Source organism: Passer domesticus, chromosome 19 (assembly GCF_036417665.1).
Source record: "Passer domesticus isolate bPasDom1 chromosome 19, bPasDom1.hap1, whole genome shotgun sequence".
Classification (NCBI taxonomy): Eukaryota; Metazoa; Chordata; class Aves; order Passeriformes; family Passeridae; genus Passer; species Passer domesticus.
The window spans coordinates 3445747-3462869 of record NC_087492.1 but is presented as its reverse complement, the minus strand read 5'-3'; the positions used below and the strand labels follow the sequence as shown (position 1 = coordinate 3462869).

General features: G+C 50.2%; 2 protein-coding genes across 3 annotated transcripts; one reads left to right on the top strand and one right to left on the bottom strand.

Moving 5' to 3' along the window:
* Window positions 1-6: 6 nt before the first annotated feature.
* CENPV (centromere protein V) lies at window positions 7-2946 on the bottom strand. Its single transcript, XM_064395008.1, has 5 exons — window positions 2699-2946; window positions 1666-1764; window positions 855-924; window positions 393-507; window positions 7-265 (listed from the first exon to the last, which is right to left on the bottom strand). Exons 1-5 carry the CDS (start codon window positions 2929-2931, stop codon window positions 141-143), a joined length of 642 nt encoding a protein of 213 aa, XP_064251078.1. The 5' UTR covers window positions 2932-2946; the 3' UTR covers window positions 7-140.
* Window positions 2947-9825: 6879 nt separating this feature from the next.
* UBC (ubiquitin C) lies at window positions 9826-12789 on the top strand. 2 transcript variants are annotated; one of them, XM_064395000.1, is made up of 2 exons: window positions 9826-9999; window positions 10875-12789. In XM_064395000.1, the coding sequence occupies exon 2, from the start codon at window positions 10881-10883 to the stop codon at window positions 12480-12482; it is 1602 nt and encodes a 533-aa protein (XP_064251070.1). In that variant the 5' UTR covers window positions 9826-9999; window positions 10875-10880; the 3' UTR covers window positions 12483-12789. The 2 variants fall into 2 exon arrangements, with proteins under 2 accessions (XP_064251070.1, XP_064251069.1); XM_064394999.1 differs by having other exon boundaries at window positions 9827-10188.
* The last annotated feature ends 4334 nt before the right edge of the window (window positions 12790-17123 follow it).

Sequence of the window (17123 nt, the reverse complement as noted above, 5' to 3'; positions counted from 1 at the left end):
AGAAAATCAGTGTAGAAAGATTTATTTAAGAAAACAGAGAACAGGTAACAGTAATGTAGAGACTGATTTCACCAACCATCACCCAGGAAACCCCGGACTGCAGTTCCATGGCAGTGCTCCCAAGGCTGCTGAAGGGTGTGTCAGGGTTTTGACATGTCTCTGATGGTCTTATGTTCCCTCACTGCTTTCTCCCACTCCTTGCCATTGATATCCTCTGTGATAATGGTCTGCACAGTGCCATCATCCAGACAGTGGGGAGCAATTCCTGAAGAAAAACAAAGTGCACAGAAACCTACTTTTCATAAAATGTGGGAGATGCCTCCTCCAGTGGAATCTTTATGCAAGGTTTACTTGGTGGTTAACTCTGTTAGCACAACTTGCTTTGCACCTACCATAACCATCAGGGTTAGAACGAGGAGTATAAAAGCTCTGAACACCACAGGTCTTGCAGAACGTGTGCTGGGCACGGTGTGTGTTGAAGGTGTATGTTGTCAAATTGTCGGCACCCTAAGGAAAGGAAAAGCACTGTAAGTTTCCATGGAAATAGATGGATTCATTACTTTGGAATGATACAGTGTAGAAATGTACAATTTAAAATGCCACCTTCCTGTCTTGACAGGATACAGAGCTGTGCATTCCTGCTCCTTTCCTGAACCCCTGTGCTCTGTATGGACACGTGTCCGTAACAGTCAGGCCTGGGAACTGCAAGAGCTCTAAACAAGATGCACTAACACAACCACACCAGACAGCTTGAAATGCAGCCATTTCCCCAAAACAGCCAAACTTAGGGCAGAAAACTTCTTGTTCTTGGCTCTGTGAGAGTAACACTGCTCGTGCTCATGTGTGTTCTTTACCTTCAGCAGCTTGAAACGCGACGCTGGCACGATGAAGTGTCGGTTCTGTTTCTTTGTGCAAATGCTGCAACTGCAAAAGAAAAAACAGACCTTTCTAGAAGTGCACAGGTTGTAGAGCAGCAATCTGACCTCTTGACAACAGAAATTTCACTGACAGCTAGAATGGCTCAGAGGTGAGTGGCTGAAGTGGATTTGTGGTGTCAGTAGTGTTTGTCAAGCACACCCATGAACAGACTGACCCTACACAGGTACCCCAATCAGATCTTCTCACACACAACTCTTGAGGATAAACTCTAGCCCTGAGAAATCCACTCAATGGTTCAGAGCATGCTTGGGCAATTTTGCCAACATTCATTACCTTGCAAACAAGATAAAGTTCAGAAGTTCACCCATGAGCTGGAAGCAAACGAGTTGCAGGCAAAGAGGGGTCACTACTGAAACCAGAGAGTGTTTTAGTTTGAGGCACATGTGGTCAGAGCTGTAATGTCACTTGAGAAGAACAAGTTAAAAAAAGACCAATGTGCTTTGAGCCCCCTGCATGAGAGGAAACAGAAAGCAGATGGGTGAGCACCTGGACTCATTAGATCTCTCCTGACACTTTTCTGTGTGAGCCTGGCTGAGACATGAAGTCCTGCCCAAAGCAGCACCTGCAATCACCAACACTGATCTCATAGTGGATCAGGACATAATTAGGGGTAAATCCTGTGGAAACAGCTCAGAGGGTGTTCTGCAGCTGTCCCATCTTTAGCTCTAAGGTTGGAAAAGCAGAGAGCTGACATTCATCTCTGGGGCAGGGAACAAACCAACTCACTTGCAGTTGAACACGTGCAGATCTGCTGAAGCCCAGACCTCAAAGCGGACGGCTCCACAATGACAGCCCCCTGTGTGCTTCACCAAACCCCTGTATTCACTGCAGAGAGACACAACAGAGCTTTTGCAATCCTCCTCTCTTGGTTTTTGCCCCAGAGAACAGTAAGGCTGTACATGACGTTATTCAGTTCTCTCTTGAGCTGTTGCAGAACACCAATAAATAGATCCACTCACATATATTTAACAACATGTGTCAGAATGAGGTGGAGGATGGCTTTTGTCTGTGCAGCAATTGCTTTTGTGGTTTAATTAAAATGGTGACAAGGAAAGAAGAGCAGCACTTTGAGGACTCTGTAAAACACAGCTCCAGGTCACAGTGCTGACCCTACAGCTGTGTCCATACATAACCCTACACAGAAACCAGGGCTATCACCTCAAAACAAACTGCTTGGAACTGAGAACTAAATTTCCCCACAATTTTCCCCACAGTTCCTCCAACACCATTAATATTCCTTCATTTAAGAGCTGGGGAAAGCAGAGATTTGTGGATTCTACATAATATTTGAAATGTCTTTTATTTTGGGTTGTAATTGCAAAGGAACTTTATGACCAAGGAATTTCTGAGCCTGTGTTTCTCTCCCTCCCCGAGCCGCCTCCACAGCAGCTGGGCAGTCACCGTGCGGGTCAATCGCTCCATGCAAAGGAAAGAACATTTTCCTTCCAGATTTTGCCTCCCACGGACAGCTTTTGGTGTGCCGTGCTCTGCACAGAGCGAGCACAGGAAATGGGTGGAGATTGAGCAGTGAGCCTAGCGGAGCCCCCAAGGACATTTTCGATGGGAGAGCCTTAAAACACGGGCAGCTTTAGCACAGAAATCCACTTTTTTTTTTTTTTTTTTTCCCCACGGTGCGTGCACCCCCTCGCCATCCCAGCCCCGGCGCCCCTTCTCGGCAGCTCTCGGGACGCGCCGTGCAGAGAGCGCTGCCGTGAGCGGGGCTCGGGCGGGAGCGCGGAGCCCCGGCCCCGTTACTCACTACGCGTCCAGCAGCAGCCGCGCCGCCTCCTCGCAGCTCAGCCGGTGCCGCTCCTGGAAGGCGGCCCAGCGCCCGCTCTGCGCCCCCACATCGATGAGGCCGGACCCGGGGGGCTCCGCCTTGACCCCGGCCGGGCTCCCCCTCGCACTCCGGCTGCGGCCCCGGCGCGTCCCGCCCGCGGCCGCGCTGCCCCGCCGGGAGCGCCCCGCGCCGCCCGCCGCGCCGCGCCCCATGCGCCGCCTCCGCCTGCGCCAGCGGGGGGCGCCCCCGCGACGCGCACGGCCCGGGGGCGGAACGGCGGCACCGGGGACGCGGGGGGGCCAGGGGACACGGGCGGGCTGAGGGGACACGGGAGAGGCTGAGGAGACACGGGGCGGGCTGAGGGGACACGGGAGAGGCTGAGGGGACACGGGGCGGGCTGAGGGGACACGGGAGAGGCTGAGGGGACACGGGGCGGGCTGAGGGGACACGGGAGAGGCTGAGGGGACACGGGGCGGGCTGAGGGGACACGGGAGAGGAAACGGGAGGGGCTGAGGGGACACGGGAGAGGCTGAGGGGACACGGGGCGGGCTGAGGGGACAAGGGAGAGGCTGCGGGGACACGGGGGAGGAAACGGGAGGGGCTGAGGGGACACGGGAGAGGCTGAGGGGACACGGGAGGAGAAACGAGGGGCTGAGGGGACACGGGAGGGGAAACAAGAGGGGCTGAGGGGACACGGGGGGGGAACAAGAGGGGCTGAGGGGACACGGGGGAGGAAACGGGAGGGCTGAGGCGACACGGGAGAGGCTGAGGGGACACGGAAGGGGAAACAAGAGGGGCTGAGGGGACACGGGACGGGCTGGGGGGACGAGGAGGGGACACGGGAGGGGAAACAGGAGGGGCTAAGGGGACACGGGAGGGGCTGAGGGAACACGGGAGGGGCTGAGGGAACACGGGGGCGACCGGGACACAGTGGCACCGGGAGGGGCTGGGGTACAACGCGGGGAACTCGCAGTGAAGAAATCTTTTCCTCATATCCACCCTAAAGCTCCCGTGGCCCTCATGTCCTCTCATCCTTCCTTGTTGCCTGGGGAAGAGAGCGATCCCAGCTCGCCACAGCCTCCTGTCTGGGGGCTGTGGGGAGGGACAAGGTCCCCCCTGAGCTCCCTTTGCTCCAGGCTGAGACCCCCAGCTCCCTCAGCCCCTTCCCCAGCTCCATTCCCTTCTCTGGACACACTCCAGCTCCTCAATGTCGCTCGTGCTGGGCCCAAAACTGGCCGCAGGATTCGAGGTGTGGCCTGAGCAGTGCCCAGCACAGGGACAGTCGCTGTCCTGGTCCTGCTGGCCGCCCTCTGGCATTGGAACACGCTGCCCAGGGAAGCGCTTCAGCCACCAGCCCTGGAAGTGTTCAAGAAACTGCTGGATGTGGCACCTGGGGACACGGTTCAGTGGTGGCCTTGGCAGTGCTGCTTAACAGTTGCACTTGATGATCTTCAAAGTTTTGTCCAGCCTGAAGGATTCTATGATTTTCTGATTCCAGGGCTGAGGCCAGGCATGCCAGCTATCCACAGGCATGAGCCCAAGGTTTCCCCTCTCATTCTGAACATGATGCCTCACAGGTTCATGGATGGAAGGTGCTCAGGTGCTGCTGGAATTGTGGTGTTTCACTTCTCTGCTATGGACAGCCCTCATTTAGACACAGCATTGCTGTGACAGCACAGGATGTGTTTAGGCCTCCCTGAGGTTTGAAGTCACTGTGGCAGCTTTGCAGAGAAATGGCTTCTAACAGGATTCCCACTTAGCTTTTCACTAATTCTGTTACCAAAGTCTTGAAAATAACAGAGTACATACCTTAAAAAGCAAAGAAAAAAACCTCAAACCCAACCAAACAAAAAACCAAAAAACAAAACAAAAAAAAAAACCCAAACAACAACAACAATAACAACAAAACAACACAAAAACAAACAAACAGAAAAAAAATCAAGCAAATAGCAACAACAAAAGAGGAAAATGTGAAATCACCCCTTTAGTGGTAAATGTCTTACAGAAGGTTATTCTTGAACAGTGAAATCCAGTGCTGTTTCTCAAGTAAAACTAGCAATGCTGGGAAAAGTACAATACTTGGAAGTGTCCAAGTCACACTCGGGGAAAAAAATAATCACTCCAAAGATGAACCTTTGTGCTTAGTGTTGCAGGACTGGAAACTCCTTTTGTTTGACATATAATCAAGAATTTGTAGTCAACAGAACTTAATGTCTTGTCCTTTCCCAACAGGGGAAAGATGTAAACAAGTGAGCTGAGTCTTGAGAGGCAAAGAGGCACCAAAGGATCCTGTGGCAGCCAGGAACATGGCAAAGCAGGACAGGGATGAATAAACATCCATCAGCACTCTGCTCTGGAAAAGAGCTCTAAAAACATGTGACTCTGGTGTTCAGGCTGCCTCCTGAGATGGCACATGCCAGGATTTGCTTAATCCTGTGGCTCAGCACCTCTCTGGTGGGAAAGGGCACGGAGTTACAGTTTCCTGTTATCCTGTTATCCTCTGCTCCGGTTACTCACTCTCATGGAAGAATACACCCTGTGTGACAAATTCACATGCTGCTCCTGATCTGAGCCACTCCCAGAGCTTTGGTCAAACCAGATTACATGTCAGCCACCTCGTATTTTGGGAGGAAAAAGTCACTGAGGTGAAACTGGGGAGGGACTGAAACTGAGCCTGTGGTGGCTGCAGCAGGGATTCATCTCCCCTCGGGCATGGCCAGCACCACTCAGAGTCTGTCCTGCCCCAAAAACACTGAGCTCAACACGCTGAAAGACAGAGGGTAATTTTTGGAGCTCGTTTTAGGGGCTGGTTATGTCAATTCACACAAATAACCCACCAGCACTCAAAAAAAGCAGTTCCAGGAGAAAACTGGAGTGAGTTTGTCTATGTAATATCTGCAAATTTGTCACTCTCTGTGCCTCTCCATAATTAGTTCACTTTATTTTAAATGCAGAAGCTGTTTTGAGAAGCTAAATTCTGTTCCCCTGTGATATATCAGAAAAAAGAACTGGAGGACAAAAATGGAAGTGTAAAATGCCATAGCAAAGAAATTGTTTCTCTTTTTTCATTCGTTTCATATTTTATCACGAAGGACTCAGAACACAAAACGGAGTCTCACATAAATAATTCATTCCAGAGCTTTACAGCAGAACTCCAGATGATGATAAATGTCACAGATATTCTGAGCTGAAAGCCCTAAATTTCAGTCAATTTCAGTCAAATTTCAATCAAATGTTGTATTGTCAGTGTACCTGGGCAGCACCTTCTCAGTACCCACATTTACCAGCTCTCATTTCACTGCTTCCAAAGCTGATGCAATATTTGCCAGGCTTTAGGAAATGCCAACAGCTTGATGAAAAATGCATTTGCTGTTAAGCTTGAGAAGCAAAATGGAAAAGGAAGAAACATCCAGACAGATGACGAGGTGGAAAAGAGGAAAAGTCCAGTAAATTACAGTTGGTTCTGTGTAGGTGTCTGGTGATGCTGAAAGGGCAGCAGCAGCTGACGTGTTCGGTGCTAAAGTACAAAGGGGCTGCTCTGTGCCCTCCCAGCTCTGCTTGTATAACAATGACTCAGCTCTGCAGCCCTGGCTCGCAGCCAGCATGGAAATTCTGCCTGCCAGAGCATTTTATCCCCAAAGCAGCACTGAAAGCAGCTACGTGTTTGTGGGTGAAAGAGAATTAGGAACTGTGGATGTTTTTTATATCTCATAAGCAGAGAACTAGGAGTTCTGTACAGCTGACAGCATGCTTTAAAAAACTGAGGTGGTTCAAAGTACGTGGTTTGTTCAGGGGGGAAAATGGCAGTGCTTGGGTTTTAGTCTCCCTGTGGTGGAGGGGGAAACATTCCAGACGTTTTCCTCACCATCAAAGGATCCAAGCTGGATCTGAAAACAAAATGTAGGAGGTGACACCCCCGGGCTGCTCAGAAGGGCCTTGGCAGTGTTTGTTTTTGTTCACTGTTACAGAGATTCTGTTGAACATAACAATGATTAACAGTGGTTCAGGACTCGTTCCTTCTGCCTGTTTCTTCGGCCGTTTCTTCTTCTGTCTGCCTGTTTCCCAAGGAACTTCTCTGCTGTTTTGCTGGAAAACCTGGCCCCGGAAAGCACAAGCTGAACGTGCCCAGAGGCAGCAGAGGAGGGGAACAAAGCAGCTCCCTGCCTGCACTGCAGCTTGGATGGGATCCAAACCATTCCCGGCAGGAGGCAGAGGGAGATGCAGACAAGGAGCTGCAGAACAGACCCAGTTATTAGCTGAAGCTGTTGCTTTCACTGGCACACCACGCAGGCACAAAGCTGGGATTTCAGCCCTTCACAAAATCCCCTTTGGACGGCTCCTTCCAGCAGCGCTGTCTCATGTCCCTGTGGGTCACCCAGAGCTGCCCAAGCCTGTTTATGGTGCAGCACCGATCTGAAAGCCGAATCCCATGTGTCCTACAAAGCTAAAATACTTTAGACAAACAGGGAGACAGAGGAGTATCACTAATTTTCATCTTTTTACTGCCAATCTATTAGTTTTTCTTAAACTTTTTCATCTTTTAGCTCCTGAAGTCGGTAGCTTCTTGAAAACTTTGTTTAGTGAATTTATTTTTAGCATAAAGCTATAAAAACATAACCGAGGGAGTTGTCTTTTTTTGGTAATCTCAGAATATCGCAGTCAATCTCACAGCACTTTGAATTCTGACTCACTGTTTGTGTAACCCTCCAGGCTGGCAGCTTGGGGACAAGCAGTGACATGCCACGAGTCTGTTTGTCTCGTGGGTGGAACTTGAGCCAAGCCTGGACCTTCCTGCACTGCTACAGGGAGACAATATTTATCTCCACAACTGTAAATATAATTATACTGCATCATACACGGTGAGAGGCAGGTGTGAGTAATGTTATGAGATAGGAATATGTATATATATATATATATTTTTATATTTTGTTTGCCTGTGGCAAGCAGCCCTATTTTTGTCTGAACAAAGAACAGTAACTGGACTTGCCACACACCCTGTGATGGCCTGGCTGGCTGTCCCAAGCTAAACCTGGTAGCTAAAGATAAACAGATTGCCTCATGTAAAAGTGATACCTCGTTGCTAGGACATTAGCCTACATAAAAACCAGACCCAGCTTGTGTTCCAGAATGTACAGATTCCTTGGAAACATTTCCCTGACCCCAGATTCTTCTCTCCTGAAAGTAGGTTGCTCTGTACCACTGCCCAGTGACCCACTTCTGAAAAGAAATGTGTGTTCCCAACTGCAGGCCCCGTGCCCTGGCAAAGGCTGGAGCCACCTGTGGTCGGAGCAGTCACAAGATACAGATTTCTGGGGTTTTCAGCTTTGCATTTATTTATATACAGTTCAGAGTCAGCTGCTCGATGGTTTTTATTCACCAAGAGCTAATAGAGACAGAGTGGAATGTTTTTTAAATGCATGTGTTTTGTAAAGCCACACCATAGATTTAGTCATATTTAGGAAAAAGAAAAACAAGAGAGGGCTCCTGTGCTTTCTGGTTTACACAGAAAGGAAAGAAAAATTACAGAAATTCCTCCTTCTCCATCTAGAGGAACGTTAAAAAGAGAAATACGCACCCTAAAATCCTTAATAAATATGTGATGTGCTTTAACACTGCCCAGGCTTTACATTAATCTCCAGCTTCACAGATGTGGCCTTTCATATTTGTAAATATGAATCACTTGTGGCCTTTCCTCTGGGACCACCAGACAAAACCCGTGGGCAAACATTGAGCAGAACTGGCAGCACAGAGCAAACCATCGGGACATTGCCCAACTCTGCCTTTTGTCCTAAATTTATGTAGCCAAAATAATATTTCCAAGGTTGGTTATTGCTACAGAGCTGTCTGAACTTTCCAGTTACCATTTTCCCCTCTTCCTCTTCCTGCATTTTGAGTAATTATTGGTAGGATGACTTATTTCCTTTTTACTGTAAACCAGGAGGTACAAGAAACCTTGTTAGGAGAAAGGAAAGCAAAAGGATTTTGTCGTTGGGGTTTGCTTTTTTATTTTTTTTTTCGTTCTTGGTGGTTTTATATTTTTTGCCTGGGTTTGAGGGTTTTTTAGAGGGAAATAGAGCAGCTCTGTAGTGAATCTTGCCAGTTAGACACATGCTGATGCTTTGTGAGTGGAGGATTTAACAAGGTCATCTGGCTTTACTGAAGGAGCAACAGATAAAACTGCTGAAAAAACATAAAAACCATCTTGGATTTTGTGCCCTCCATCTTTAATACGATACAACATAAGTTCAGAGCCAGTCTGAAAGGTATAATGAAGTTTAATTAACCCGAGGCATGTTTCCACATCAGCTCACAGACGGTGGCTGCTTCATAACCGACCAAAGCTTCCTGTTCTGAGGGCGAGTAAACAACCATTTGAATTTCAAGTGTCAGCATTTCATCCCAGGGCTTGTTTTGCAGCCTCACATCAAGAGAATGAATTACGTGTTCAGCCAGCCCCAACCAGTTCCAGGGCAGCTCGGAGCTGGGCCGCGTGAGGGGACACGCTCGTGTGGCACCCAGGAGCCACCAACCCTCCTCTTTGTCATAATCCTCCTGGATTATGCTGCTTTTCCAACCCTGCTAACTCAGTTCTGCTTTTCCTCTCAGCTTTACAGGCCAGGACCAGCCCTACAACCGGTCCTGGGCTTTTCCATGGAAAAAAAAAAGCCATTTTTTCCTCCATCCCGGGGAAAGGGTTGGCCAGAGGCCACAGTGGGGCATAAAACACTGGCACCAAGGGTAGCCCTCTTTTTTTAGGGCACTTCTCCCCCTAGGTTGTTCCCTGAGCACTGCTAGGATCCAGGCAGGAGCTAAAGAAGGCCCAGAGTCGTTCCTATGGCCATCATTAATCCCAATCCCCGTCATTAATCCCAATCCCCATCATAATCCCCTCCCTGTCCCCTCACGGCCCCAGCTCCCCGCCCCGGCCGAAATCTGCCCCGCTAGGCGGCTCCACCTCAGCAACAGCGTGACCTCACCGCGGACCAATCAGCGCCGAGCAGCGCCGAACCTTCCAGAGCTTTCCCTGCCCCCGCCGCCCCCGCCCTTCGCCAACTGCCCCTGCCCGAGCAGCCAATCAGCGCCCGCCCTGCGGCCCGCCCCACCAATCACCGCCAGACTTCCCGGTCTTCCCACCAACGCCTGGTCGCAGCGCCGCGACGAAAAACGGTCCCAGATCCATCCGCACCCTCAGAAATTTGCCGATTTTGTAGGGTCTGATCCCCCTCGCTGAAACTCTGGGACCCCTTTGCCTGCGGAAGAGGGATTGGAGCGGGGACAAGGCGAGTGCTCACCACAGCAGGGCTCTTTCCTTGGGGACTACTTTGGGAGGCGGATGGACACGTTAGCTTTGGTGGGCGGGGCCTGCGTGGCCAGAAGCCCTATAAATACGGGCGGGTGTGCGTCACTCGGCAGATCCGAGGTTTAACGCCGCTGGAAACTGTACACTTTTAGCGCTCAGGGCCGCAGACGTGAGTGCGCTGGGGGGAACTGAGGGTGCGGGGAGGGGGAGGCGGGCCCGGTATTCTGGGCAGGACTGGCCCGGGCGCTTTGCAGCAGGGTAACGGAGGGAGCGGGCGGCGGAGCTGCGCGGCATTGCGTAGCGCTCCGAACCGCGTCGGTGAGAGCTGGGCCGGCCGTGAGGGGGGGCGGATCAGGGTAACGCTGGTGTGGGGAGGAGGCCTGGTTGCGGGGAAGATGGCGCGGGCCGCGCCGTTGGTGCCGGAAGGCGGCTGTGAGTCACTACCGGGGCGGGTCCGCGGGGCGGGCCGAGCGCTCCCCGCTGCCGCACTGCGGGCGGCTCGGGGCTCCGCTGCCGCGTCGCTCCCTCGGGCGGGCCGTGCGGCTCCGTGCTGCCCTACCGGGGGTAAGGGGGGTCCGCGGGCTCTGGTGCTGCATTGCTGCACTGCGGGCATAAAGGAGGGCTGGGCTGGGGGTCCTGTAATGAGAGTAAGCTGTTTCAAGAACTGAGCAGATCTTGTCTCAAAACCAGGTCTAGTTAGTCCAACTGGAAAATTACCTTTTAATTTCGTATTTCTTACAACCCGAGAAAAAAATTAAATTTATGCGGAATAGCAACGGTAATCCCTTTGTTTCGGGTTTATGAAGGCTTTACTTGACTAAGCGGCTGTAGCTGACGCACTTGTATGTCTTGCAGGTCAACATGCAGATCTTTGTGAAGACCCTGACTGGCAAGACCATCACCCTCGAGGTGGAGCCCAGTGACACCATTGAGAACGTGAAGGCCAAGATCCAGGATAAGGAAGGCATTCCCCCAGACCAGCAGAGGCTGATCTTTGCAGGGAAGCAGCTGGAGGACGGGCGCACCCTGTCTGATTATAACATCCAGAAGGAATCCACCCTGCACCTGGTGCTGCGCCTGAGAGGTGGGATGCAGATCTTCGTGAAGACCCTGACTGGCAAGACCATCACCCTCGAGGTGGAGCCCAGTGACACCATCGAGAACGTGAAGGCCAAGATCCAGGACAAGGAAGGCATTCCCCCTGACCAGCAGAGGCTGATCTTTGCAGGGAAGCAGCTGGAGGACGGGCGCACCCTCTCTGACTACAACATCCAGAAGGAATCCACCCTGCACCTGGTGCTGCGCCTCAGGGGTGGCATGCAGATCTTCGTGAAGACCCTGACTGGCAAGACCATCACCCTGGAAGTCGAGCCCAGTGACACCATTGAGAACGTGAAGGCCAAGATCCAGGATAAGGAGGGTATCCCTCCTGACCAGCAGAGGCTGATCTTTGCAGGGAAGCAGCTGGAGGACGGCCGCACCCTGTCCGACTACAACATCCAGAAAGAGTCAACTCTGCACCTGGTGCTGCGCCTCAGGGGTGGGATGCAGATCTTCGTGAAGACCCTGACTGGCAAGACAATCACCCTCGAGGTGGAGCCCAGTGACACCATTGAGAATGTCAAGGCCAAGATCCAGGACAAGGAAGGTATCCCTCCTGACCAGCAGAGGCTGATCTTTGCAGGGAAGCAGCTGGAGGACGGGCGCACCCTCTCTGACTACAACATCCAGAAGGAATCCACCCTGCACCTGGTGCTGCGCCTCAGGGGTGGCATGCAGATCTTTGTCAAGACCCTGACTGGCAAGACCATCACCCTCGAGGTGGAGCCCAGTGACACCATTGAGAATGTCAAGGCCAAGATCCAGGATAAAGAAGGTATCCCTCCTGACCAGCAGAGGCTGATCTTTGCAGGGAAGCAGCTGGAGGACGGGCGCACCCTGTCCGACTACAACATCCAGAAGGAATCCACCCTGCACCTGGTGCTGCGCCTCAGGGGTGGCATGCAGATCTTCGTGAAGACCCTGACTGGCAAGACCATCACTCTGGAAGTTGAGCCCAGTGACACCATTGAGAACGTGAAGGCCAAGATCCAGGACAAGGAAGGCATTCCCCCAGACCAGCAGAGGCTGATCTTTGCAGGGAAGCAGCTGGAGGACGGGCGCACCCTGTCTGATTATAACATCCAGAAAGAGTCAACTCTGCACCTGGTGCTGCGCCTCAGGGGTGGGATGCAGATCTTCGTGAAGACCCTGACTGGCAAGACCATCACCCTCGAGGTGGAGCCCAGTGACACCATTGAGAACGTGAAGGCCAAGATCCAGGATAAGGAAGGCATTCCCCCTGACCAGCAGAGGCTGATCTTTGCAGGGAAGCAGCTGGAGGACGGGCGCACCCTCTCTGACTACAACATCCAGAAGGAATCCACCCTGCACCTGGTGCTGCGCCTCAGGGGTGGCTGTTAAGCTCTTGTGCATCTTGCTTGACCCCAGGGTTGCCAGTGGCACTTGTGTTTGCACTGTAGTTCTTCAATGTCTTAATGTTAAGTTAATGCAAGCTTGAGTAACTGCTGAACAGCTGTTGAAATGCTAATAAAGTTTTCTGTTGCACATTACACGCTGTAGTCTGTCTCAGTTCAAGCAGGTGAAACGTGTATTAAGTGAAATGCTTTGGCTTCTTACCATGGCAGTTTAAGCCTCTTTGCATGTGTAATGAGGACCAACCTTGTGGTTAAAATGGATCTGGATTAAAATCTTAATGAAGTGCTAATAATACCCTGTTGTTTTTTGTTCCTGGATTTTAGCAGCACTCTCTGGGTGGGATAGAAAGACCCCACAAAATGGCCTGGTGGGCATTGCAGGGGGTGGGTTTTGCCCCAAGTCATGGGCTTGGGGTGTGTTAGAATTGTCTTGGGTGGGGGGTGCCAGTGCCTGGCCCTGCTCTGAAGGGGGATTCTGGGTGGGGATGGTCTTCTGGGACATGGTCTGGGGGAGGACTGGGCACGGTGGGAATTGTGTGGTGGGTGGGGAGGGGAAACCGCACATGGCAGCGGGTGGCTGAGCAGTGTAGGAACTGCCTGGTTTGGTAAATTCACAATGCCAAAAAGGGAGGGAGTTCCCACTAAGGGCTGGGTTAGGGTTTGTTTTTGTGGGGTGGGTTAAAGGAACTCAAGTTGGGCTGGGTTGGTTCCGCTGCAGTGGTGGGTGCCCAGAAGGGGATGCAATTCCTGCCAACCCTTCCCCAAAACCTCCCAGCCTGAGGGGTGTCTGTCGGTGTCCTCAGCTGCTCTCCCTGGGATGGGGCACTGCCTGTGCTGCTGCCCTGCCCCAAGCCCCTCAGGTGCCACCTTGGCCACTCTCTCATCCCTCCAGAGCTGCTGGGGGACTCGGGTTTGCTCCTCCTGGATCTGCGGTAAGTGCTGCACTTATGGGAAATACAACCAAAAAATTGCTGTTCCCACAGAAAACTGCACACTGCGAGTTCAGTGTGGGTTTGAGGTTACATCCAGGATCAAATTTCATTTTTTTTTAGGAGCAGGGTTTGCTTTCCTGCCTGCTGAGCTAGCAGAAGTACAAAGTTCTGTAACTATTTGCTGTCTCTGCCGCAAGAGACTTCCCTTAGTTTGAGTTTTCCTGCAACTGCTGCTTTGCTTTTGTGCTTTTTGCAGTTTAACCACCCGGCAGGGTGCCCAGAGAGGCTGTGCAGGCCCTTCTGTGAGGGCCCCAAAGGCCATAAAGGAAATAATTTGGGGCAACCACCTCGGGGTGACCCCCAAATGTCCCTTCCAGCCCCAGCCATTGCTGCCTCTCTGGGCTGGGTGTTTGCAGCCCTGCCTGAAGCCCCTGAGCAGCTCACAGCCCTGCTGAATAAACTGAATAAACACGAATGAAGTGATCTTCCTGCTGGGGTTGGGGGTGAGCACTGAATAAACTGACATTCTGTGGGAAATATTTTAAAATTTGGAATTTAAAATAGGAAATTTAAAAAAATTGATAGAAGGTTTGTATAGGAAGCAACATCTGTATTGTCTCACCCTTCAAATGAGACTGAAAATAGAAGAGTAAGTCAAGAAAGAGCTTGGTCCAACGACATTCCTGACATTTCTGCTGGGGTTGGGGGTGGGTATGGAATAAATTGGCATTCCTGATTTCCTGTTGGGGTTTGGGGTGGGCAGTGAATGATCTGACATTCCTGACCTCCCTGCTGGGGTTTGGGGTATATATAGAATAAATTGACTTTCCTGAGCTCCCTGCTGGGGTTTGGGGTGCCCTGCAGGGACAGGAGGGTCTGCACAGCTCCCTCTGCTCTGGTTTTTGGCCTGAGCTGGATGGTTCCCTCCAAGCTGAGCTGTGGCCTCCAGTGGTACCTGGGCTGCTCCAGGAAATGACTGCAAGGATTTCTCCATTAGTAAGAAAAAAATCCTTGCCATTTAAGTAAATTAAGGAAATGTGTATGAATCACGAGGAGATGTGAATATGGATTTGTGTAACGTGCAGTGTTTACACCAAAGTTATTAGCACAAAACAAAGGAAGCTGTCGGGCAACACAAATAATGATGTCATTAAAATACACTTTTTTTACTCCTACAATATGGTGGTACCTCAAAAGCCTGCTTAGAGACAACTATTCATAACTAAAATCATAATTCAATCCGTTTTAGCCAGAATCTGTGTGCTATTGGAATAATCTTAAGGCTCCCATATTTACAACAGATCCTGGTAACATCTTTTAATCCTGTTGTAATCTGGGTTTTGTGACTGGCCTTTGAGTTTTCTTCCTATTGCTTCAGTTAATTTCTAGTCTGTTCTCTCTTAAAAAAAAAAATCAAACAAAACCCCAAAAAGAAAAACCAGCCTAGATTTTGGTGCTTTTGTCTTCTGTGTTTTAAAGAAAATTACTTATAAAAAGAGAAATGAAATAACCCATTACACTGGTTTGGATACATTTGGGGTTTTCTCCTTTCTCAGCTGCCCCACAACATAATCCTGTAGGATTGGGAATATCGGGAATAAATCCCTCATTATTTCTGCAGCCTTATCCACAGCAGCCAGGGGTGTTTTTTAAGATATTTTTGCCCAATTTGGCTGTTTCAAAAGCAGCAGGAATTCGGCTGCCTCGGTGGCCACGGGATGTCACTGTTCCTCCACAAAGAGATTATTTTCCGTCTGGATTTCCTCTTTGCTGCTCCCTGATTGTCAGCAGAGCATTCCTACAGCTGTGATCCTACAGAAAGGGATACATCATGTAGGAAGATATTTCCATTTTAGGACTGAGAGAGCCGGGTGGTTCCCTCCAAGGATATCGATTGCAGCCTGTAAATGTTATGATGTGGGACTTGCAGCTCCAGAAACACTCCTGTGGAGATTGATTGGGTTCCCTGGGCTGTCAGGCAAGTTCTGACAAGGGATTATATTTAAGAATATTTATGTTTCAGATTGGGCACTGGCTGAGGTACTGATTTCCATCTGTAACTAAGAAATGAAGCTGCTCAAATTCATCATTTCAGTGTGGCTTTTACATAACAGTTACAATAAAAAAAAGGGCCTTGCAAAAATACTTGATGTTTTCCTGAGTGTGAAAATACACCTTTAAAATAAATTATTTTTTCTTTTCCTGGCCTACCTGTTGTATTTGAGAGAATTTTAATTCTCCACCCTTGCAGGTTGTTGTTGCAGGTTTTCCTCATCCCGTGAAGATAATTTTGAGCTGCTGCAGCTGAGTGGCCACAGATCAATTCTGTAACTAAATGACAAGTGACTTTGAAAATCTATTTACAGCATACTGAAAACATGGCATCAGCCACAGGACTATGATGTTTTTCAGTATTTGGTAAAAATGGGAACTTAGGTGAACACAGAATATATATTTCAGGAAATGCTCTTGTTTGCATCTTTTCCAAACACCACCATCATCCTCATGCTTCCTTTTGCATGTTCCAGCCATTGATTTTTCTGCTGTGAATTACTCATCTATAATTACAATATCAACATAGAATAGATAATATAATTTATATAATATATGAGGTATACAATAGATTAATATATTGTATCATATTTATTACTAATGAATAAATGATAATATTATATTATTTGAATGAATAACACTTGATTTGGGATTTCACTTGGCAGTTTGACCTCTCCCTTCCCAGATTTCCACAGGACGTGCTCCTCCTCTCAGGAGCAGCTCAGACACATTTCATGGGTAAAACAATCAATTGTGAGACTCCTCCACACAAAAACCTCAAAAAGCAGGAGGGACCCCCAGGCTGAGGGCAGGTGGAATGGAAGGGCTGCTTTTCTCCTGGTGGGATGGAAGGGCTGCTCTTCTCCTGGTGGGATGGAAGGGCTGCTTTTCTCCTGGTGGGATGGAAGGGCTGCTTTTCTCCTGGTGGGATGGAAGTGCTGCTCTTCTCCTGGTGGGATGGAAGTGCTGCTTTTCTCCTGGTGGAATGGAAGTGCTGCTTTTCTCCTGGTGGGATGGAAGGGCTGCTTTTCTCCTGGTGGGATGGAAGGGCTGCTTTTCTCCTGGTGGGATGGAAGTGCTGCTCTTCTCCTGGTGGGATGGAAGTGCTGCTTTTCTCCTGGTGGAATGGAAGTGCTGCTTTTCTCCTGGTGGGATGGAAGGGCTGCTTTTCTCCTGGTGGAATGGAAGTGCTGCTTTTCTCCTGGTGGGATGGAAGGGCTGCTCTTCTCCTGGTGGGATGGAAGGGCTGCTCTTCTCCTGGCTGCCCTGGGTGAGCTCCCAGCTGCACATCCCCTGCTCCCTGCAGGACAGCAGATGTGCAGGGGGAGCTGTGCTTGGGCTGATCTCATCCCCTGGCTGCAGGGCTGGGATGCTCCCAGGACAGCTGCAGAAGGAGCCCAAAAGGATTTAAATCTGTGAGTGTGAGCTGAGCTCCTGAAGCTCTGCTGGCGTCACAGTGAGTAAAGTGAAACACAGCTCAAGCAAACTGGATCAGTGCAAGGCTGGAATGAGGGAGGGCTTGGAGAGATCAGACCTGAGCCTGCATTTATCTCTCCTCTATAAGCTGTTCTCTGGGTCTTAATTAATCATTAAGAATCCATCAGGCATTATAAAGCAGCTTTGTGTGGTCACCAGACCTGCTT